The sequence below is a fragment of the Cryptomeria japonica genome, chromosome 10 (genome assembly GCF_030272615.1).
Source record: "Cryptomeria japonica chromosome 10, Sugi_1.0, whole genome shotgun sequence".
NCBI classification, from domain to species: Eukaryota; Viridiplantae; Streptophyta; class Pinopsida; order Cupressales; family Cupressaceae; genus Cryptomeria; species Cryptomeria japonica.
The window spans coordinates 101,811,971-101,836,741 of record NC_081414.1 but is presented as its reverse complement, the minus strand read 5'-3'; the positions used below and the strand labels follow the sequence as shown (position 1 = coordinate 101,836,741).

The window sequence follows — 24,771 nt, the reverse complement described above, 5'->3', positions numbered from 1 at the left end:
GATCATCAACCTTATTGACAAGGTCGGCTAAACCCATAAACCCATAATAACCAAAATTACATTACACGGTATCACCGGACCAATATTATGATTTACATTACATAGAATGAATGTAAAACAAGTAACCAAACAATTCCATCTACCAGAAATTCTGCTAAGACCAAAATCCAACACGCTTCACCAACCAGTAGAAACCCTTAGTGAAGTAACACAAAAAGTCTAACTGGATCCAAATAGGACCACCATAACAACACGCCAACCAATGCAAAGTCACCAAACACTCAGAATATGATCAAGAAGCACCTTCAACATGATAGAAACCAATTCCATAAGTCGGACCAAGATCGTCTGACCAAAACACCAAATATCACTTACCGGTAAAGATAACCGGGAAAGATAGAAGCTAGCCGGTACCGGTAAATACCAAAAGTGATAACATCCAAAGCACCAAATCATGAACCAAAAAAATATAGAAAGCATATAACCATCCAGAGTAAGGATCCAAAACCGATTCCAGAGATCTGATCATACCGGAACAGAATCATAGCCAAAACCAAGATGATCACCAAGACTAATTGGGATAGGTCCAACCAGGATACAGTGTTGACATCGATGACAACACTTAACCAATTCCAACATATTGCTAACAAAAATGACATAGTGGGAGGATTGACAAATGAAGGTATGACGTTGATTGTTGGAAAGGTTAGGTGGAATGATATTATCACAGAGGTAAGTGAAAAAGGTGTCATACCAAGGGGAATTGGGACCAGCAACACATATCATTTCTGCAGGAGTGATCTCATATGAGGGAACCAAAATATTATCCACCAAGAACTCATAGCAGGTCTCATTCTAAGGCATATCAATCAAAGAGGCAATGGTATCCATGGCATCTACAACTCAATTATTATCCCTTGGAATCTATTCAAAGATTATCTATGTGAAATATTGCTTAAAATCATCTACCATTTTGTTGTAAGGCATTAACTTTTTATCTTTAGTTTGATAATCATCATTTGCTTGATGAATCACGAGTTGAGAGTCCCCAAAAACATGAAGTTCTCGGATCTTCCACTGAACTGTGATTCGTAGTCCTGTTGTTAATGCTTCATATTTTGCTATTTTATTCATGCAAGGGAATGAAAATCGATATGACTTAGGAATAGAGTCCCCTTGAGGTGTGATGAAGAGGATACCAGCTCCTGCGCCATGTTGCGTGTATGAACCATCAAAATATAGTTGCCAAGGCTTTACATTTATCACCATAAGAATGCATTCATCCAGGAATTCTGAGATAATGGGTGTGTCATCAATCATAGGTGCATCTACTAGATGATCTACAATAGCTTGTCCTTTAATTGATTTTTTGTCCACATATTCAATGTTGAACTCGCTCAGGATCATAACCCATTTAGCTAATAGGTGCCCATGAGTGTCGCCTTATTAAGAAGGTATTTGAGTGGATCTATCCTTGCAACGAGCTTTCTTTTATGAGTTAACATGTAATGACATAATTTTTGTGAGGCAAAAACTACAGCGAGACATGCACGCTCAATTGGAGTGTAGTTAAGTTCATAACCAGCCAATGTGCGACTAATATAGTATACTACTCTTTCCTTGCCTTCATTTACCTATTGTGCCAAGAGTGCCCCCAGTGTTGTTTGCATAGCTGATATATAAAGTAACATGGGTTTTCCTGGAATAGGTAGTGTATGTGGGAAAAGTGGGTCGATAAAACTCAATATGTGGAAATATTGTTAAATGACTTGTCCACACACACACACAGGACTTCTTGGTGCAAGCTATGGAATAATAACGTATTACTCAGCTTCCCAAGGTGGGTCCCATGGTTCTTTATCTCACAATGTCCCTCAAACCAATGTTTTTGCTCTCAGATCACTGAGCAAAATGGTTTAGGGATGGCAAATGCAAGAACGAGGGATGCTTTGATAGTTTTTAGTATGAGATGCATCCTGAGCTATGCATGATCTTAAAATGCAATAAACTAAATGATAAGATGACAAGATTAGTATAAATACTATCCTAACATGACATATATTAGTCTACGATTGAGCTAAATGATAAAGAAATTATTCTAAACATGCATATTTAGACTAATTCCCGATTTCAAAGAGGCTAAAATGATGAGCATAAAAATGATATGAAAGCTTGAATGTATTTGAGCATAAGTGTGATACTGCAAATTTGAAGGATGATTTAAAATGGAGGAATGAGAGCTCTATTTATAGCAAAAATAGGGCAATGGATGGCCAGGATTGAAAGTTTCAATCAAGGGTTGAGTTTGAAAGTTGGGGATCCATGTGCACAATTTGCACCAATGAAATGGTGACAAGTGTAACATAGGGTTGGGTTGAGAGAAGGGGTTGGAGGCATTAAATGCCTGAGAAGAACTCATGGTTATCTAGAAGGTAAGGGTCAAGCCTAAATTAGGATTACCCACTGGATTAAGAGTTAATCCAAGGATAAACCTTTGTGCAAATGATTAAGAGATAATCATGGTCAAAGCATTAAAGTCCTAATGAGACCCTTGGGTTGGATGAAGGTTGAGTTAAAACAAATTCTTTAACCATGTAAGAGGGTTTGAGTTAACCATTAATGGTTATTGAAGACTTTGGGGGATTAAGTGGTTGAAGGTTGGAAGCCTTTAATGGCTATCAAAGACTTTGAGGAATTAAGTGGTTGAAGGTTGGAAGCCTTTAATGGTTATCAAAGACTTTGAGGTTTGAGAAGTGACTTCCCTTTGCTTAGGGATGTGACAAAGTTTAGAATGATGGGTTAGGCTAATTAGAAGCGATTAGAAGATTCTAGAAGGGATTAGAAAGGGGTTTAGGATTTTTCAAGTGGATGGAGGGATAATAGGATTTAATTGAAATAAAGTAATTTAATTCAATTTGGTTGCAATTTGGGGAAATTAAATGAATTAGATTTATTTAATTTTAGGATAACTATTTAATTAAATTTGAATTTAATTAAAAGTGGATAGGGGGGATTTAATTGAATAAAATGATTTATTCATTAAATGGGTATAGTGAATTTTATTTAAATAAATTGAGTAATTTACTTAATAAAATAGAAGAATGTGGATAATTTAATTAAATTGGATTTAATCAAATAGAGAAATGAACATAAAATATTCATTTAGGAATATGGTCATTTTTGTACGTCTACAGGTAGCATCAATATTGGTGGATTCAAAAGATAATCTTTGAGAATTTGGAAAGCTTGTTGACACTTATCATCCCATTTGAACTTGATATTCTTGTGAAGTAGATGCTGAAAAGGATGACATTTATATGCAAGTTGTGCGATGAATTTGCATATCAATTGGAGTCTTCCTTGTAGAAACCGAAGTTGACTAATATTATTTGGTGGTGGCATCTGTAATATAGCTCTGACATGTGATGGATCTGCTTCAATTCCCCTTTGTGAGATAATGTATCCAAGGAGTTTCCCGGAGGTCACCCCAAAGACACACTTCTCAGGATTTAATCTTTGTATTTTTCCAAACGTTCAAAAACCACAGATAAGATATCAAGGTGTGTTTCTCTTGTTACTGACTTTCCCAAGAGATCATCAAACATAATCCTCCATAGTGACATGCATGAGATTGTGAAAGATGGTTGTCATTGCTCTTTGATATGTAGCACTTGCATTCTTTAATCTGAAGGGCATAACATTCCAACAAAAGGTACCCCAAGGACAAGTAAATGTTGTTTTATGTTGGTCTTCAGGTGCTATTTTGATTTGGTTATACCCAAAGAATCCATCCATCATTGATAACATTGCATGACCAGCTATAAGATCCACTATCGAATCAATGTTCGACAATGGGAAATCATCTTTAGGACAACCCTTATTGATGTCTCTAAAATCTGTTCATATGATATTGCGATTTAGTTTATTGACAGGTACCAAGTTAGAAATTCACTCAGGGTAATCAATCAGTCTAATGAATCCAACATCCAATAATTTCTCTAGCTCTACCTTGACCAATTGTGCCACCCGCGGATGCATCTTTCTCAATTTCTATTTTACAGGTTTAGCTCCTAGAGTAACTTTCAAATGATGCATTACTAGATCAGGGTCCAATCTAGGCATATCCGCATATGACCATGCAAAGTTGATTTTTCGTTTTGTGAAGAAACTTATTAACTTTGATCTTTCTTTTTCTATCAAAGACTATGCCAAGAAGATGTTGTGTGGAGCTTCCTCTGTGCCAATATTTTTCTTGATAGTTTCCTCCACCAGCATTGATGATTTCTCTTCATATGATGTTGTGGGGAGAGTGTCAAACCTTCCATCCTCAGTCGCCTTAGAGAGGTTTTCACCTTCAGATACGTCCTTTATTTTTACCTTTTTAGGGTCAAACAGTGCCACAATGTGGTTTTCACCATAAGACCCATGATTCGTTTTTATTTTTATACTTTTGTAACTAGAAGGTTTGGCGTCCTCTCCAAGATATGTCGCACTATCAATTTCTATGATGCATCCTGCTTTGTGGTCCCCAAGAGGAAGATCATTCCTTATGCCAAGGTAGTCAATGAAGGCCTCATCGTTTTGGAACGTATATAGTTGTGGAGGCCCTTGTTGGTCTCAATCAATAAGCTATGGATGAATGAGGGGAAGACCATCAATGTTTTCAAATTGAATTCAATAGGAGTGAGAGTAAAGACACACGAGTCTTTGGGTATTTCAATGCAATCTTCAAGGTCATCGCTAGAACTCTCCTCGAGGGCCTTGTTTGTAAATGAATCCAAATCGACATCACTAGAGGGACATTCAACAAAGAGAGTCTTCACTCTTTGCGGTTTTGACCTAGAACCTTGAGATGTTGAGGGTTATAGATCCCAAAATGTTTTTATCCATAGTTCTCCACTATCTTTCTTTCCTTGATATGTAGGCTCTAATAGAGTTACTTGACCAACTCTGAATGTTTCGGTGAGCTCATAACCACTAGATGACTTGTCTGAAATCCATTCCCATCTGTTAGAGTCTTTGGAATATCGATTCTCTCGTTGTTGGTCATTAGTGGAGATAGAATCCATGATTTGCAATGCTTCTTTAGGATTGTGAGTACCTAATCTAAAGGGTATGAAGCCAAGTCCTTTAGAGCGTTGATTCTTGAATGTTAACTCCAGTTTCAATGGTTCAACAATTCCTTTCTTTTACAACCCAAGAGGGCCTTTACCATCATATCCAAATTTTTGTAAGAACGTAAAGCCTTTGCCATACTTCTCACATGGTATTTTGATGTGATCTTGTGTAGATTCCTCTTCAGGTTCTTTATAAAGCATTTTGTAAAGATCTTCTTCTTCCATCTCACCCCATTTTTGGAATATGGTGGTATCCCATTTTATAGTGGCAGCGGATAATTTTTTAGAAGGATGTGATCGTCTATAATCTTTAGGAGAGTCCATTATTTATCTTAAATACATGGTTTGATTCAAAGTATACTCTCCCATGCCATTGTCCTTGTATTTTCCTTTGAGCTCACCTTGTTTTGATGTGGAAGGTTTTAATGATTCTGGGTCCACATATGTTGATGATGGAGTTGCTTCTCTATTAATTGGAATTATTATCTCTGATCTTGGTCATAGGTTATTGCAATATATGAATGTATTTGGATCACCTTTTATTGTTACTTCAACTCCATTGTAAGAAATTTTGATACATTGATGATATGTTGATGGTTCTGCTCTCATTTCATGTATCCATGAACAAGGTCATACTCATTTTTGGTAGATGATGAGGTTGTGGTCTTGGGTGGAACACATTGCAAGGTGACTTTACCTCGACGGGTTGTGACATTACATTTAAAGGTTTTGTCATTAGATGGTGAAGAGGATGGTCCAGTTCCTTTCAAAACAACTTAAATCCTTTGGGTAGAACCTTCAAGAGTTTTGTCCTTTATGATAATGGGAGAAACATAATTGTCCATTGAAATGTGGTTAATGATAGTCATAATCATAAGACATTTTAGCATAATTAGCTTGATTATATACTTTGGCTTTCCCTTTATCATGTTTAGGGAATGTCTCCTTAAACATCACATGTTCTTCTCATTGGAGGTATGACCATCAATTTCTATGTCACCCTTGTCGATAAGATCTTGTATAATGTTCTTCAATTTGTGACAATTGCTAGTTGCATGTCCTTTGCTCTTGTGGTACTCACAATACTCATCATCATTCCACCATCCAAGTTTCACTTTTGGTTCATAAGGTGGATTGTCTAGTATTGTTATAAGCTTGTTTGCAACCAATTCCTTAAATATTGTCTCAATTGGCTCTCCCGATGGAGTGTATTTCATTCGAGGCTTTGATGGCCTTTGAGTGTTCACTTGATTGTTTGAGTTAGATGAACTTGCATTGAGGGAAGTCATTTTTGGTTTTATAACATTTGCATTTACTACCCCATCATTGACCATGTTCTTATTCTTGTTCTAAAAGCGGGGTTTGTCTTTCCCATTTGATTCCTCTTTGTTATCCTTGAATAACTTAATGGTACCTTGTTCAATAAGGACTTTCTCAGTTGCCAATCCCTTTTATATAGCTTCTTTTAAGGTAGACAAACAAGATTTTCTTAGTTCATATCCAATATCCTTGTTGGCATTTTGAGTGAACATTTATACCATTTGTTTTCGTGGGATATCACAAGAGAATCGACTAGCAAGACCTCTCCATCACTGTAAAAATGAAGCAAAGGACTCCCCTTTTTTTCTGTTTGGTGTTGCACAAAGTAGTCATTGACACATTTGTTTCAATTTTGTATGCGAAGTGTTGTATGAAAGCTTCTGCTAGATCACTCCATGACTTGATTCTAGGTGGAAGTTGGGAGAACCATTCCATAACTTGTCCACTTAAACGTTGTGGGAATAATCTCATCAAGTATGCTTCCTCGTTGGCTACCTCAATACATGTTGTGAAGAATTCTCTTATGTGTGCCTTAGGATCTCCTTTGCCTCTATACTTGTCAAATTTTGATGTCACGACATGTGGAGGAAATGGAGGCATTGGAACACTTCTATCAAATGGATACAGACATATGTCTTTCATTGTATACTCTTGCTTTGGTGTATTCATGTCTGCCATTTGTTTTTACAAATCCTTGATTTGTTGTTGCAAGTCATTCTTGGGCGGTGTCTTCTCTCTTTGAGTTAGTCCCATGCCTGAGCCACCAGGCAGAGGAGGAGGGATATAATGCATGTATGGATGATATTGATAATATATGTGTTCATATGGAGGGGGATCATAGTTGTAGCTAGAATATGGACCACTTGGTATGGTATTCTAATGAGGAGCACTAGGTCTAGGTCGATACATGTCATGCCTGTGAGGATAGGAGGTATCATAAGAATGATCTATTGCCCCCAAATCTTACACGAGGTTTCCTTGCGTCATGATTTTTAATGTTCCCTTGAGTGTAATTGTATGCATTGGTACAATCTTGGGTATTATCACGAGCATGTGTATTAGCATTTCTTCTCCATGGGAAATGATGATTGTGGGGTTGTTCATGAGAGTTCCTAGCAAAATTGGTGTGAGTATGGGTGTTGGTAACTTCAGGTTTTTGAAATAAGGACGAGGGTGACTCAGGCATGAAACATTCTCTTTTATTACCACCATTATGTCCTCTAGGATTTGCATTTGTTTGAACCATTTGATTAGGTTCATCCTCTAAAATTTGTGATACATCAAAGTCATGAGGTAACTTTATCCCATTTTGTGTCATGACTTGAAATAAGTATTGTCTATCTCTTCTCATGTTTTTCTCAATCGATCTATTGAACCTTGGTTCCATGATAGTCTCTTTAATGTTTGCGGAAGTGATAGATGCATTGTCATTATCATTGTTGTTCTCATTGTCATTGTCTGACATATATTGTGACTTTCAAATGGGTTGTAAAATTCATCTCCATCAAACTCATAGGTACTCATGTTGAGAGATCTCAGAGCTTCCTCAACTTCTCTTCTAGACCTTTGTCAACAGGTTTCAACCATGAACTAAACCTTGGCTAAAATGAAAGATAGAAGAAAATGTGAAGACTATGGAAGACCAAGAAGGAATATGGGATGCAATGAATCTAGGGTTGTATTGCAATGTCAAAAAATGTAAGTCCAAGATATGTGTGATAAAAAATAAGGTGTGGCTTCCATAGAGATGATAGATCTCTTGATGAGGTAAGTTGACCTTGACTAAAGAGGACCAAATGGGACCCTAAGATGATAGATCTGATACGGGAAGCACCTAGCGATATGTTGTAATATGTTTGGAAGATGTGATGAGGACCACAAAGCAACCTCTTGACTCTGGCTTGAAAGATGTGCTTTGCAAATGAGGAAAAAATGGTTGAAAATGTATGACAAGGTTAAGGACTGATTTACTAAATATGAAGCCCTAAAAAGGAAGCTGCTTTGGAAGCTCCTTTGATCTCTGAACCTAAGCACGTTTTTCTTGACAACTTTTGCAAAATTTTGTTCTCTGAAACACAGATGCATTTCTACTCTGTGCAGACATGGTTTCCTGACACAGACACGATTTTAACTGTCATAGACACGATTTGATATGTCACATATGCGGTTTTAACTGTTGTTCCTGACAATGTTGGCTCTCTGATACACAAATGCATTTCTACTATGAACAGGTGTGGTTTCCTGACACAGACGCAATTTTAACCGTCACAGATGTGGTTCTGATAAAATTTCCTGAAACTATCTAAATGTGTAATTGTTGAATGTGACCAAGTTTTGTGGCAAGAAAATACAACAAACAATGAAGACACAATGTCTGAAGGTGTTTTTATCCTAAAATGTTTTTTGTATGTTCAAAAGATTTCCACTGGTATAGCACAAATTGAAGACACTTGAAAACAAGCACAACCTAGGCTGAAAAGAGAAACCATTCAATGGGGCCCCCACGACATAGAAATACCTCAAACAAGTGGACAACTAGAGATTCTAGTAGCACTAGCTCCCCCACCATGTCACTCACTTCTCAGACATACTAAATTCTCTTACCTCAAAAGACCAAAGATCAAATGAGGGATTCCTGTCTCAACATGAAGGGGTACATGAGGAGTATCTATGGGGTACGATCCACACTCCCTAAACCATCAAATGTAAGGGTTTTTGGCCTCTAAAATAAAAGGTGTTTTGTGGGGGAACTTATGTTGTTCTTGGTGTCTACCCATGCGGCGACGGTTCATTTAAGAATCCACTCCTAATCCCCAAAGAGGATTTTTAACGCATCCAACACAAGTGTGGATACTAGGGAGAATTGTCGGTGTAGATACATGTCACCAAGTCGTCGTGACTTTCACCTAATGTATTAATTTATATAGCGAGAAGAAGAAGTACTGCTTGGGTCATGCTCTCTCACTTGGCCTTATGGGCTACCTGGGAGACAGACCCTCCTACCTAAAAAGAAGATGATACCGATTTCTCTTACACCCAAGGTCCAATGGAAGGCGGGGGGAGAGGATACTTTTGTTATCACCTCTAGGGTTATAAACATAAAGTGTGAAAAGCACACCAAACACTTCAAACAAGCTCTTTAACCCCAAATGAAAAAGATGTGACCTTAATTAGATTAGAAATCCAAAGACACATACCTAGATTACCCCTACAACAAATCATTATTAGTTTTGATAAATTACCCCCACTTGCAAGCACACTTGTTAAGTAAATTTTAGAAAAAACAAACCCAAATATGAAAAGGGGGCCTTTGAAAATACGTTTTTCTTCTTTTCAAGACAACTACACCACTTGTTAGTCCAAGCAAGGGGTTAGGCCAAAAACTAGATCTGAAAACTCTAAAATCAAAAACAAAAATGAAAACTGAAAATAAAAAACGCGATGATACCAGACTCAGACGCGAAAACATAACACAAATGTGGAAATCTTGATCGCAAACCCGAAAAGACAGTGATCTTGAACCTGCAAAACACACATCAAAAACAAAAACTCACAAAGAAGAAACCCATACACGATTTCTTGTCGTAGATGCAGAAAGACTAAACGCAAACGTGAAGAGAGGAGATTGGGATCTGCAAAACACAACATAGATAAAAACGCGAAAACAAAAAGAAAAAACGCGACTTCCGATTGCAGACGCGGAAACCTGTAACCCAGACACGAAAATCAAAATCCTGCAAAACTATCAGAAAACATAGACGCAAAAATATCTAACAGAGATGCAGTTTCTGATCACAGACACAAAAAGAAAAGTCGTAGATGCGCAATAATTCGAAATCGTCACTGATCTGACCTACAACTCGACAAAAAAAAAGCTAAACATATCCATCAAAAGTTAGAAACAAAGGGACAAGAGTCCCATCGGGTGTGCCAAAATGTATACGGTGAAAAATGATGATGATAAACTATTGCAAAACCACAAAGATCCAACCACAACAAACCCTAGTCTTACAATAAAAAATTCACCATACACCAATGAAGATACCTAAGAACATGCAAATCGACAAATTGAACAATAACACCATGCACATGCCAAATAGGGTTTTAATCTCCATTGATCTTGTTTGGTATATTTGCTCTCAGATTTTGTATGTGCACAAGAGCTCAACAAAGAATGGATTGTGGTTGTGAAGTCGTTTGATTGCAAGAAGGCTTGATTGCATAAACTATTGATTAGGGTTGATAATGATGAAAGAGGATGCTTTAGAAAATGGAGGGATATGATTAAGAGGTGAAAGAAATAAATGGTCGGCTAGGATTAAAGGGTAGGTAAAAGAAAATTAAGAGATAAATGACATGTGTCATAGAGGCAAAAATTAATGAATTAATTAAATAAATACGGAGGAAATGAGACCAATTAAATAAAAATATTTATTTAATTTAGGAGAAAGATAATTTAAATAAATAAATATATTTATTTAAATGAAAAAAGGGCTCGAAGTGGATAAATGAATTTAGAAGATTTAGGATAAAATAACTAATTAAATAAAAATATTTATTTAATCAAATAAGATAATTTTAGGTGTCTACAATTATAATATACATAAAATTAATATTAATATTATTTATTAATTATATATTAATTTTAATATTAATATTCTAAATATAAATAAAAAAATTAAACTCCTTACTTTAAATTTAAACTACAACACATATATCATTACTACATCATTGCCACTAGTGACATTTGTTTCAATTAGGAAGCAAAGTTGCAGATTTCCTAATCAAGATGCATGGTAGAAAATCCAAGATACAAAAAGAAAAAGAGGTTTAGCAACCACAACATTCTGTTTGGACTTTGCATGATTCCTTTGCTAGCTATCTATAGATCCCATAAACTATTTGACCTTATGATCATTATTAAAAACATACCTTCATTCATTTAAGCAACACTAAGATATTTTGAAGAAATAAAATCTCTTTTTAACTACTTTCGGTGTACCTCCTTTGTATATTTAGCAAGCGAATAGCAGAATGCCACGTTTTAGAAGATTGAGTGCTGTGATTTCTTCTCCGGTCAGCTTCAATCAAATTGTTTAATAAGATCTTTGGGATAAGGTATGTACCTGCGGAGGAGGATATTATCATTTCAACTTGGATACAGACAATAGATACAAATCACCGGATATTTTGATCGCAAAGGGGAGAAGAAACAAAATGTGGACCGCACTCCAGACATGAATTGGTTGAAGTAGGAGATAACAGTGGGAATTCGTAATACTGATCTGGCAGAAATGAAGTCAAGGTTAGGGCTTCCACGTTATTAGTGATTGGTGGCAACGGGTTGATTGGCATCAGCAAAATATCAGACGGGCATTGCAAGTTGCAACCTATCCAAGCGTATCAGGTCACTAGGAGGTAAGAATTATGGAAATATGTCTATTTGGAAAATGCAATGCAAGTCAATTAGAATATGTATGCGCTTGGCAAGATAGAAAGGGAAAAGCATTACCACGTTTCTATGTATGTAGTCTGATTGATTCCTCTAGGCATAGTGCCATGGTGTGCAATGTGGCGTCAATTAAACAGACGAGCATTCAGACAACATCCGGATTTGGTTTAGTTTCTGAAAGTCCTAGGATTATACCCATTTTTATAGAGCAAGAATACTTGACTACAGACTATGTTATAGGATTCTTGAAATCATGTGCTGATCCCAAGCAGGCATTGGATTTCTTCACCAATGCAGCCCAAAAACCCGAATTCCTGCACACAACACAGGCCTACAATGTCATGCTAGAAGTCCTGGGGGCAGCCAACATGATTGAGTCTATGGCAAAAGTTCTAAGTCAGATGCAGAGACTACGTTGTAAGCTTGATTCTCAGACTTTTAAGATAATTTTCAGTGCCCTTAGGTTAAGACCAGTTATCCAAATGGCCCCTGTAGCGCTGGAGCATATGAAAAGGGCTGGGTTTGTGCTTAGTGATAGGTCATACAGTTATCTAATAGATCTTCTCTCAAAATCTGGTTTCCAACGAGAAGCAATGAGTGTTTATAGGAAGATGAGATCAGAAGGACATGTACCCAGCAAGAAATGTTTTTCCGTCCTCATGAGTTCCTGCGGGAAAAGTGGGAAAGACACAGCAAAGGTATTGGAACTACTCGAGGAAATGCAAAGCCTTGGCTTGAAACCCAATGTGTATACCTTCACAATTTGTATAAAAATTCTTGGAAGAGCTGGGAAGGTGGATGAAGCATGCAGTTTGTTGAGACAAATGGAAGAGCAGGGCTGTAAACCAGATGTAGTGGCCTTCACTACACTGATGGATGCTCTTTGCAGAGCAGGTAGATTAGACCAGGCAAGGGAATTGCTGATTGAGATGAGGAGAAATGGTTGCAGGCCAGATTGCATGACATACAATACCCTGATTCATAAGTATGGGGATTCTGGTGATGTCGGTGTTGTTTGTGAGCTTTGGGAAGAGATGGAGACCGAGGGATGTAAGCCAGATGTTTATTCCTTCACTACACTTATCAACGCCCTCTGCGCAGGAGGAAAAGTTGATGATGCGTTTGGAGTGTTGGATAAGATGATAAAGAATGGTTGCTCCCCTAATTTGTACACATACAACTCCTTGATTGGAGGTCTCCTCAAGAGTAATAGATTGGAGGAAGCACAAAATCTTTTGCGGGTAATGCATATGAAAAGATGCGAGGCCACTTCATTTACCTACAACATTTTCCTTGATTACTATGTTAAGGAAGGACAATTCAATGAAGCATATCAGCTTTTCCTGCAGATGAAGAGAAATAACATCACCCCTGATATTGTTTCTTACAATATTTGCATAGAGGGTCTTGGAAAAGCAGGGAGAGTTAGAGAAGCTAAGAATCTCTTTGCAGAAATGAGACAGCTTGGTTTTTCTCCCGATATCATTACATATAACATGATGATAAGATGCCATGGCAAGGCTGCCAAGGTGGATGAAGCTATTCAGCTTTTCTCAGAGATGATGGAAAATGGCTGTGCCCCAGATGAAACCACAATTAATAGTTTGATCGATTTTCTCTACAAGGCAGATAGAGCAAATGATGCATGGAAAATGTTTGACAAAATGCAGCAGATGTGTTTATCGCCCACAGTTGTAACATACAACATTCTGGTGGATGGGCTTGGTAAAGATGGCAATGTCAAGGAAGCCATTGATTTACTTGACGAAATGAAGGCAAACAAGTGCCCTCCAAATGTTGTCACTTACAATTCAATCTTGAACGGTCTCTGTAAAAATGGGGAGGTGGAGTTGGCTTGCAAAATGTTGCAAATAATGGAAGCAAATGGGTGCAAACCGGATGATTTTACATGCAACATCCTTGTTGATGGTCTGGTTAAGGCAGATAGAATAGATGATGCTTGTTATCTCTTCAATCAGATGAAGAATAAGCTATCTCCAGGTCTAAGCAGTTTGGGTAGTCTCCTGCCTGGGCTTGCAAAAGCTGGGCGGATGGACTATGGTTTGGAATTGTATAAGGAATTATACCAAGTGAGGGCATTAGTTCCTGATGATGTAACCTGTGCAGCACTGATAGATGGCATGGGTAAAGCAGGTCGGGTGGACGAAGCAATCTTGCTTTATGAAGAGATGCTGAATAAAGGCATTGGTCGAGATGTCTTTGTGGTTTGCTCTCTTATTGATTCTCTGTGTAAGGTAGGGAGAGTATTTGATGCTCATAGATGGTTTGAGGAATCAATACATCAAGGTGTTGTTTTTGATTCTGTAATCTACAATGCTCTTATTGACGGTCTCTCTAAAGCTGACCGTTGTCATATGGCTTGGAATGTCTTCAAGGAGATGAGGAAATTGGGCCATACCCCAGATGCTTTTACTTACAATACCTTCATTAATGTCCTTGGGAAGGCTGGTATGATGGACGAAGCCTTCCAGCTGCTTGATGAGATGCTTGCACGAGGATGCAAAATGGACACAATCACCTATAACACACTCATTTCAGGCCTTGTAAAGGCAGATAGAGTGGATGAGGCCATGGATTTATATAACGATATGATGCGAACTGAATGTTGCTCATCTCCCTGTACTTATAGTCCTCTTATTGTTGGACTCGGCAAAGCGGGAAGATTGGATGAAGCCAGGGAACTTTTTGAAGATATGATCCAAGCTGGTTGTCTGCCCAACCGTGCTGTATATAATGCTCTTATGAATGCCTTCAGCAAGGTAGGCAATGCAGATGAAGCATGCCGATTTTTTCATAGAATGGTTGCTGAGGGCACAAAACCAGATATCCAATCTTACACTATTCTTATAAATGGCTTTTTTATGGAGGGGAGAGTAGATGATGCCCTTCATTTCTTTGACGAATTGAAAGCTTGTGGCTTGAAGCCTGATATGATTGTATATAGTATCCTCATTGAGGGATTGGGAAAAGCCCAGAGGTGTGAGGAGGCCTTACTAGCTTTAAAGGAAATGAAAATCAACAATCTTGTTCCAACCCTCCTTATCTACAACTCCTTGATACATAACCTTGGAAAGGTGGGTATGGTAGAACATGCAAGCAGATTGTATGAAGAACTTGTATCGAAGGGACTCAAACCAGATATTCTGACCTACAATGCACTGATCGGAGGCTTCAATAAAGCAGGCAAAATAGATTGTGCGTATGGGGTCCTTAAAGACATGATTGCTAATGGCCATGAACCTACACCAGGGATATATGCTAACCTACCTAATCAGTCAACTCTGGATTCTATGTACTTGTGAATTTTGTGACAGAAATTCTTTTCTCTCAGGGGAAACATAAGTCCACTTTGTTGCTCCTTGCCTTGTAATTATATCTGATCAAATATCAGTATCATTTCTCAAAAGCTTAGGTTTTTTTCACTTCGTCTTGCCCTTTTCTTTCTCATGCTTATATCTTTCTGTTTCTAAATTCGAAATTTGTCCCAGCATAAGAGGGAACTCCGAGTTTTTTTTGAATTCATTGTTTTTGATATGCTATCATGCTACTACAGAATTGTTGTTGCCCCTGAAATATGCTGCTAAGAGGCTGGTCATCATATTTTCAAAATTTCCCGTTTAGATTTCTAATCACTTTGATAAATATATACAAGCATATGACGAAGTATCAGAGCTTTTCCATTTTCTTTGAACAGATAATTAGAAAGGCTGTTTCTAATGACTTTCACAACCAGTTGCAGGAATAAAGGACTTTACGTATCTGATTGTACATCTCTTGCCATTGTTGTTGTGATTATTTTTCAGTTTTCAAGAATTTCTGTGATGATGGTTTCCATGCATTCTAGAACTTTATAGTAAAGCAACTAGAGGAAATTGCAACGTCGTAAGATGGTCATTCAGAATAACTTTGTTGGCAACGAGGAGCTTGGGAACTGTTGTTGAGCATGGTCAGTGAATGATTTCGATCACCTTCATTCTCTAAACAACCATTTTGCATCAGTAATCATGCTTTTTTTCTAATGGCTCCATATTTGACGACTCCTATGTGGCTGAAAGGTATTATTTCTTTTCATCTATTGCAAAAGGCTGTGGAGACACTACACACTCCAGAAAATTTGAGAAGTGCCACATAGAACATACCAACCAAATTTTGCCTAATTGTGATTATTATAGATCTAAATATATGTAAAATAGGTTAGGTAAAGGCATGTGGTCTTTGTTTATTGATGAAGTTGAATGGTTCATTAAGAGACCACTAACGATCAAGTCTTGGTGAATGTGAAGGCCCATGACACTCTAAATGAATGAGGTTGGGATCGTGCCTTGAATGACTTTGGAGGAATGGATACTTCTCAGTCCTTGGGGTAAACCAAATGATGACAATTATTTGTACACATGTGATTTGAGTCCCCAATACCAACGGATTGCTAAATGATTCAAGGTGTTTATCCTTTCAACAAAAAATAAATAAAATGAGTTAGGATGTTTATGCTTTTGAACTCTTGGGAATCTTTCATTTTCAAAGGTCTTATTTTGTAAGGAAATTATAGAGATGAAGTTCTAGATATATTGCTACTAGTTTATACAGTATTAGACTAAATGGCTTACAACTACAATTAAACATCAAATATCTTGTTTGATTGCATTGGAATTTTTTATATTGTAAAATTGGAAAAATGGATTCCATTGCTTATTAGGCTGGCAATGCTTGAGTTGGGATTTTAGTTTCCCCCATTTAAGTCAGTAGTTGTAGTAGCATCAACTTGGTTCAGTAACATCTAGACTGTTTGTTGATCACCAAGAGTTGTTGATTGCTGCCTCAACTTTGTTTTAAAATTTTATGATGTTTGGGTGTTAGTTTATTGCCTTAAGCCAGAAATGCTTATTGGTGCCTTAGTACAATGAATGAAGCTCATGTTGAAGTTGGCTGTACCCATTAATTAGTGAGGTTGATTCGGAATACACTGATATAATGAAGTTATGAACATTAGATTTCTTCCCTCTTGCAATCCATTAAAAAATAAATAAATTATAATAATAATAAATTAAATATCAAAAAATAAAATATAAATATAAAATTAAAGTTTAAATTAATCAAAATTTAAGCGGTGTGTGAAGAATCACAATCATTGAAGGAAAAAGATATATAAGAGATATCAAACAAGAAGTAGTAATCATCATATGAAGAATACATCTTTTATTATCTGATTATTACTCCTTTGGAGCATGGAATTGCAGTTCATCTACCCTAAGGATGGAACCCCTCATGATAGAAATTAAAGGATGTAAACTCTTTATTTTGCTTCTTGAGTTTGTGGATGAAATCTTTTATTTAGGCAGATTAAGAAAATAGACAATACTACAAAAACTATTACCTGATATAAATCTGAGAGCATCCAAGCAATTCAATAAATTAAAATTTAGCAATAATTATTTAATTAGCTAGTTAAAAATTAAGAATTCTTATTAATAATTAATTGTACAAATATAACTATGAGTTAAATTTTATTATTTAATAATAATAAGAAGAAGAAGAAGAAGAAGAAAAAATTAAAGAAAAAGACATTACAAATGGTATCAAAGCTGTGATCCTACTAGGTTGTAGGGTAAAGCGAATGTGATGGATGCATTCTAGTCACAAAGACTTGAAACTCTACAATGAAGATAGAGATGAAAGGTTCTATAGACACCCAATACAATATTTTAAAGCCAAGGTTCTTACAAAAAGAAGAGGATATGGATTTTGTTCAATATTTATTGATGAAAATATAAAAGGATAAAGAAAGGTACAAACTTGAGGCCCCCAAAATCTTTGACCAATATCAAAGATTGTCAAATGATTTCAAAGCTAGTGTTCCCTCTCATGAGTACTTGGATGCACTCGAGAACCATTATCCCTACAAAAGGGGCCTATATGAATACACAAGGAAAATGAATGAGGATATAAAGGAACAAGTCCCAAAAGAATCAATTTTGATAGAAGAAATGAAATCCAAATTAGAAACAAAATCACATGAAGTTGGTAAACTCAAGGAAGAAGGGCCAAGACTAGAACCACAAGAAAATGAACAAATCCATGAGCAAGAACAAGAGGAACCTAATTAGCAAGTTGAAAGATAAAGAGTCTTTGGTAAGAGAAGATGTACTATTGGTTTCTAAAAATGGCATGTGTCACCAAAATATCAATGAAGAGAAGACAAAATGTATTCTACTTGTTGGACGAGAACAATTCAAGTTGAAGGTAGATGCACCAAATCATGCACTATTTTTCAAACATCCACATAGTGAGTCATTGATTGATTTTCAGAAGAGCATTGTGGATGAATGTGCATTTGAGGACATTCTAATTAACCCAAATTTGAAAGTTTTGGGTCATAACAATGAAGGTGTTGAGGATATTTCAACAAACTTTTTTTGGGGAAATGAGGAAGTAATCGCATTAGAGCTACATGCTAAAGAAAAGGTTTCAAAAGTTACTATTGCCAATTTTGAGTATGCATGAATTGTTAGATCAACAACAAACAATAAGCAATCTAGGAATGGTAACACTAACTCAAAATTAAAAAATGAAGGATTTGGAAGACAATTGTTTAGAATTAGGCCAATATGGATGGTCTAAACAAGAAACTAATTTCCAATCTAATAATAGGAATAATTTTTAAATTTTCCATTTGGAAGACAACTGTTTAGAATTAGGCCAATATGGATGGTCTAAACAAGAAACTAATTTCCAATCTAATAATAGGAATAATTTTTAAATTTTCCACTAGGTTACTAATAACCTATTTTTTAAAATGGATACAAAGAGAATCGTCTATTGGGATAACCTACTCTTTTAATTAAGGCACAAACATTTGGCTCAAATTTTGCAACTTGTAACAATATCAAAGTTGCACAATAAATGTTAAATAATGAAATGGATCTTCATAAAAAACAACTCTCAAGAGTGCTAGAAGTTTCAAGGAGAGAACAATTAGTAGACTTAGGTATGATTCAACAAGTTTTGCAAGGAAAAATGTATCATCAAGCAAAACAATTTGAAAACAAGAAAGAAAAAGTTGCTTAGCAAGACTTAGCAATCAATGTTACCTGGAAATGCGTTTCCACCTTAAAGGCACACGTTCCGGAAACGGAAACGGTTTTGGGGATGGGAGGACGGTCGGAAACATTTCCAAGCCGTCCTCGATCTACTAAATTTTTTAGAAACTATCCCAGAAACTCAGAAATGGTCAACGATTTCATCGGATATCGTTGATCGTCCCCGGGATGGCTGGGGACAGCCAAGTCATCCCCTGACTGTCTTGGAGACGGATGGCCATTTCTGGTAGCAAAGGCATTTAAAAAACAAATTTTTTTATTAAATTTATTTTTTATTGCAGTGATATTTATCATTAAATTTTTTATTTTAATGAAAGCGATAGTGATAAATTTAATATTGCTGCAATAAAAGAAGATATCTCATATATCTCATATTGATATATGATATGATACTTGATAGTGATACTTTTAATTGTTTCAATGAATGTATGAAATTGAAATTTGAACTCTCATTTGATTCATTTGATCATGATGCTATCCTATGTTCTTAATCTTATTCTATGATGATTCGATTTGATTCGTTTGATGCTATGTTCTTAGTTCTATGATGATTCGATGAATGATCATTGATTCAATGATTTTAGATTTAGAATATAGATTCTGATTTATAAATGTTATTATGTTGCTATGATGAATGTTTACTGTGTTACAATGCTATATAAATTTCAGATTTCCCCATATATATATGCATATGCATACACATGCACATACATACATACATAGCCGTCCGTTGCTCTAGGAAAAGAAAAAAAACATCCTGGAAACTTGTTTCCTCTTCCCCCATCCCTCCGTCCCTCTGTCCCAGAAACTCAGGGTAACATAGTTAGCAATAGATAAATAGTTAATGAAATGCACTACATAGTTAGAGAGATTCATATATATTTAGAAGACTGATTTGGGATTTTGGTATCTCCAAGAAAGACTTGATCAAGTGAAGAATAAATTGTAAGAGTATCCTAATTTGTGATTGCTTGAGAAAAAGCAATCTTCAAGACAGATTGTAATGTCTCTTTTAAGAAAAAAAGATTATTATAATAATAAATTAAATATCTAAGTTGTTTGTATTGGTACGGGCACAGGTATGGGTATGAGAACTCAATATGTGGTACGGGCAATTTTTTTTGCCATTGGGTATGTGGGTTTGGATACATCCGGACACACACAAAATTTATAGAAATATATAAAATGGTAAAACACAATAGTAAATTCATTTGATAGTATGATACTTCATCATTGAGCAACGCCAAATGCCAATTGATAGTTCAAAATTTCAATATCATGTTTTGTTCTTGTACTCGTAATTGTGTCGTACCCTACTTTAGCTAAAAAAAAAGGTAAAAAACAATATTTTTAAAAATGTTTTTTTCATTATTTTAAGTGACCTTGACATTTTTATAAATGGGTTTGCCTTGGGTGTGCCGAGGGTACACCCCTGTTGCTCAGGGTACACTGTGGGTACGCACCTGCATACTCGTAGTGTACCCGGGACACCTAGGACATACCTTGGGTGCACCTAGGCGAACCTAGTAGCGTGGTTAAATATCAAAATATAAAATATAAAATAAAAGACTAAAGTTTAATTTAATCAAAGTCAAGGAGCATGTAAACAATCACAACCGTTGAAGAAAAAATATATATAAGAGATACCAAACAAGGAGAAGTAAGCATCATATGAAGAATATATCTTTTATTATCTAATTATTACTCCTTTGGAGCATGGAACTGCGATTCATTTAATCTAAGGACAAACCCTTCATGGCAGAAATTAAAGGACAAAAACCCTTTATTTTCCTTGTTGAGTTTGTGGATGAAAATCCTCTATTCAAGAAGATTAAGAAATTATTTACCAATGGCATTAAACTGGTTTAAACTTTAAAAAATGGATTATAATGTCTGACATAAATCTAGGCGGATTTAGAGCAAGCAATTCAATAAATTCAATTTTAGTAGTAATTATTTAATCAGCCAGTTTAAAATTAAGAGTTCTTATTAATAATTGATTGTGCAAATGTAACTGTGAGTTAGATTTTATTATTTAAAAAATAATAATTAAAAAAAGAAAAATTAAAAAGGGTCATTACACCCTTGAAGATAAATTTAACTAATTTTATGGTGCTGAATGTCTTGCCTTTTTTTTAAAATTTTTTGAGGTTTAGGAAATTTCTCTTCATTTCGTGATACCTCTACACAAAAGTGGAGACATTAATAATCCTTCTAATTATTGTACCATTATGATCAATCCACTTCTTGGAAAACTTTTCAGGAGCATGATTGAACATAGAATCAGCAATTGGACAGAAAAAGAAGGAAAAAGAGCAAAAGGGCAGGCAGGTTTTAGACCAAAGCATTCCACCATTGACCATTGCATTACTTTTAGACACTTTATTGAAAAAGTTTGGGACTCTCAGGGGAATGAGGCTTTTTGTTGCTTTGTTGATTTCAAGAAGGCCTTTGACACTGTTCCTAGGGACAAAGTGTGGAGAAGAATGGAGGAACTTGGTATTCCTAATGAGCTTAGAGCTGCTGTACATAAACTTTATGATAAAGTTAGAGCTAAAATCAGAACAAAGGAAGGAATGTCTAAATGCTTTAGCAGCGATAGTGGAGTTAAACAGGGCTGTCCTCTTTCCCCAACCTTATTTGGCCTATATATTGATAAACTTGAAGAGTGGCTAAACAAGTCTTCTGGGGAAGGCATCCAACTTGCAGGGTTTGTTGTGAAGTTGCTTCTTTATGCGGATGATCTCATCCTAATTGCTAAAATTGCCAATGATTTGAAGGACCATTTGAAGGCACTTGAACGTTTTTGTCTAGAGGTTGGAATGCAAGTTAATACTAGCAAGACGAAAGTAATGATCTTTTCTTTGAAAAGAAAGAAACAACAAATCTCTTTCATGTTTGAAGGTTGCCCTTTGGAAATAGTAGATGAATACAAATACTTGGAAATCAACTTCCACAATAGGCTCAACTGGGAGATTTGTAGATCAAAAAGGATTCAGGGAGGTTGGAAGGCCTCTTACCTCCTGCAAAACATATGTAGGAAAGCGGAATTATGGGATTGGAAAACTATGAAAACTCTCTTCGGTTTGCTGGTTACTCCGATTGTTCTTTATGGTTGCGAAATTTGGGGAAGTAGCATGTCAAACCACAAATGGAGTTAACTTGAAAGAATCCAAAAACACTTAATCATCAACAATCTCATGGTCAAGTCAACAATTCCCTATGAGATTCTTCTTGTTGAAGCAGGAATGTTTCCCTTAGAGGCCTCAGCTATAGTCCATGTTTCCCTTAGAGGCCTCAGCTATAGTACGCTTGATAAGTTATTTAAAAAAAGTTAAAAACATGGATGAGCATCGTTGGCCCACAATGGTGGTTGAAGAGGAGTTAAAATGGAGGAAGAAAACTTGGATGAAGCAAAATATTAAATGGACCAGCAAGTGGGACATCAATTTGAAAGGTTGTCCAAATAGCAACGAGGAGATTAAAAAGTTCATATTTGAAAAATTTAGAACTGCCATGTGGAAAAAGTAGGTTGGCCAAAAAAAAGCTCATTATATCAAAGAGTTTAACCAATTGGGTGAACATGGGGATAAAGACTTAAGGGTGCCAATTAAAGGAAAGGCTAGATTGCTTGTTGCTCAGATCAGAACTGGGTCCCACCATCTAAGATGCGAGACGGGCAGATGGACAGTTCCAAAGGAGGATTGGGAGGAAAGAATTTGTCTTTTTTGCAATAAAGGGGCAGTCGAAACTGAATGGCACTTCATCTTTGAGTGTGCAGCCTACAAGGATATTCGTATACAGTATGAGAAAATTTTGAAGGGGTCCAGTCTGAAATAGATATTTGAAGAGGCAAAACTTCACAAGACTGCTGGCTTATTGATCAAGATCCACAACAGAAAGGTTGACAAAGAAAAAAACTTGAAAATGGTTAATGATGCTACTCTTGGTCAATGGTCTCGTGGACATCATTAAAACTCATTCATTCATTTCCGAATACGATTTGTGTAAAGGTGCATCTGACTGCTAGCCTGCACATATAAAGTTCTTTTGTTTGAGTTGTGCTTGAGAGACCAAGGGTCTGGGACATGACACAGTAGCTTCCTATGCAGAAGTGATGGCATCGAGGATTATTTCACTTTAGAAAACTTGTTCCCTCTTCTTGATAGTACTTCGTCGATGGTCTCATAGATCACATTTAGCAAAGCAATTGGTCTCTAAGAGCCCACCATATCGCTGGCGAACCAATTTGATGATCATATCATTCACGTTCAAATTAAGGGATTTTGAGGCAAGCATTTCCTCATAAATCTTGAAGAGATCCAAATATTTATATATATGGTCTCCGACAGACACTTGCTGAAGTCAATACAAGAAGATCCTCAGGCATGTAAGCAAGATACCAAGGGAACTATTTAATTACCTAGAAATAGAAGGTACATCTCTCTAGTGCATCATTTTTTTTATGTGAGAGGATATGAAATGCTTTTTCAAAATGAGCTATATTTGTTTGCATAAAAATTTATATAATATTATGAAGGCATGCTTGATATGCTCGTCTTGGATCTTTTATTGCATTCCGTTACACTAAGGCAGGGGATCATTAGAATATTCAGCATGGAAATACCTGGAGACTGAAACCCACTTCCATTCTCACATGAATTTGAAACCTTCTCACTATTAAGTTTATGGAGTTCATTTTATTTCTAGGTAATACAATTTTCATTAAATATCTTTCACATATTGAGCATCTTATCATATTGGTCAGCTGTGATTTAGTCCAGTATTCTTTTTATGTGTTTTCTACAACTCCATTAATTGGTCTAGTACCCTAAAAATAGATACTTTGATGATCATATCTAGAGGGCACCACAACAAGTGCTAGGTGATAAGAAAACTACTTGTTGGTTGCGCTATGCCATTTTTAGTCAATTCCTGTTTTGGCATACTAAGTTTTGCATTGCACACATCTATGCCACCGTAAATCTTGGTTTCAAAGCTTCTTTAAGATTTGAACTGATTACCTCTTTTAAATATTTGCAAGTTATTACCTTGAATTTGATCTTACAAGATTGAAAAAATTGTAGAAATTGTTTATGGAAGTAATGCATGAACAAATTTGCATCTATGTTATCTTTAAAAGAAGCATGAACCCTGAAATATCACCGCAAGATTAATGAAGGCATGGCGAATATCATAATGCGGTGGTGGGGTGTGAACAAGGATGATGAGGATATGATAGTCTCAGTTGGGGCTTGTGCTGAGTCGGTAGCAGTCAGTCTACAAGGATTTAGAAGGTATAATTGTAGGATAATAAATTGAACGGCGTGTAATTAATAAAAAAATGTCTATGCTATGAGCCCACTTCACTGGTCAAATTCTTTGATATAAATATACTTCCTTACCATATGATATTCAATAGAATCATTTCCTTATCTAAATCTGTCTTTGTAAATATGGGTCAGAGTTTTTTCTAATAATTCATATATGTCATGAAATTTCAACTGTTGGTCGAAGTCATTCATTGCATAATCTCAACTCTCAAGTATGATAGACAATGCAATAATGACTCATTAAAAATATTATATTCTCAATTTGAAGTAATATAATTGGCATAAAAATGATTCACTCATCACGATTCTGTACATTCAATTCTGAGTTGACACAATGAGCTAAAAAAGCTGTGTTATTTTGACTCAAGGAACATAAGACCATTTAATACATTATATATCTGCAGTCTACATAATGAATTGCAATGCTTCTA

At 36.0% G+C, this 24,771-nt stretch overlaps 1 protein-coding gene across 1 annotated transcript; it reads left to right on the top strand.

Annotated features, from left to right (window-relative positions):
• Window positions 1–11,850: 11,850 nt before the first annotated feature.
• Window positions 11,851–15,332, top strand: LOC131072559 (pentatricopeptide repeat-containing protein At4g31850, chloroplastic). Its single transcript, XM_058008738.2, has one exon. The coding sequence runs from the start codon at window positions 11,865–11,867 to the stop codon at window positions 15,210–15,212; it is 3,348 nt and encodes a 1,115-aa protein (XP_057864721.1). The 5' UTR covers window positions 11,851–11,864; the 3' UTR covers window positions 15,213–15,332.
• Window positions 15,333–24,771: the final 9,439 nt, after the last annotated feature.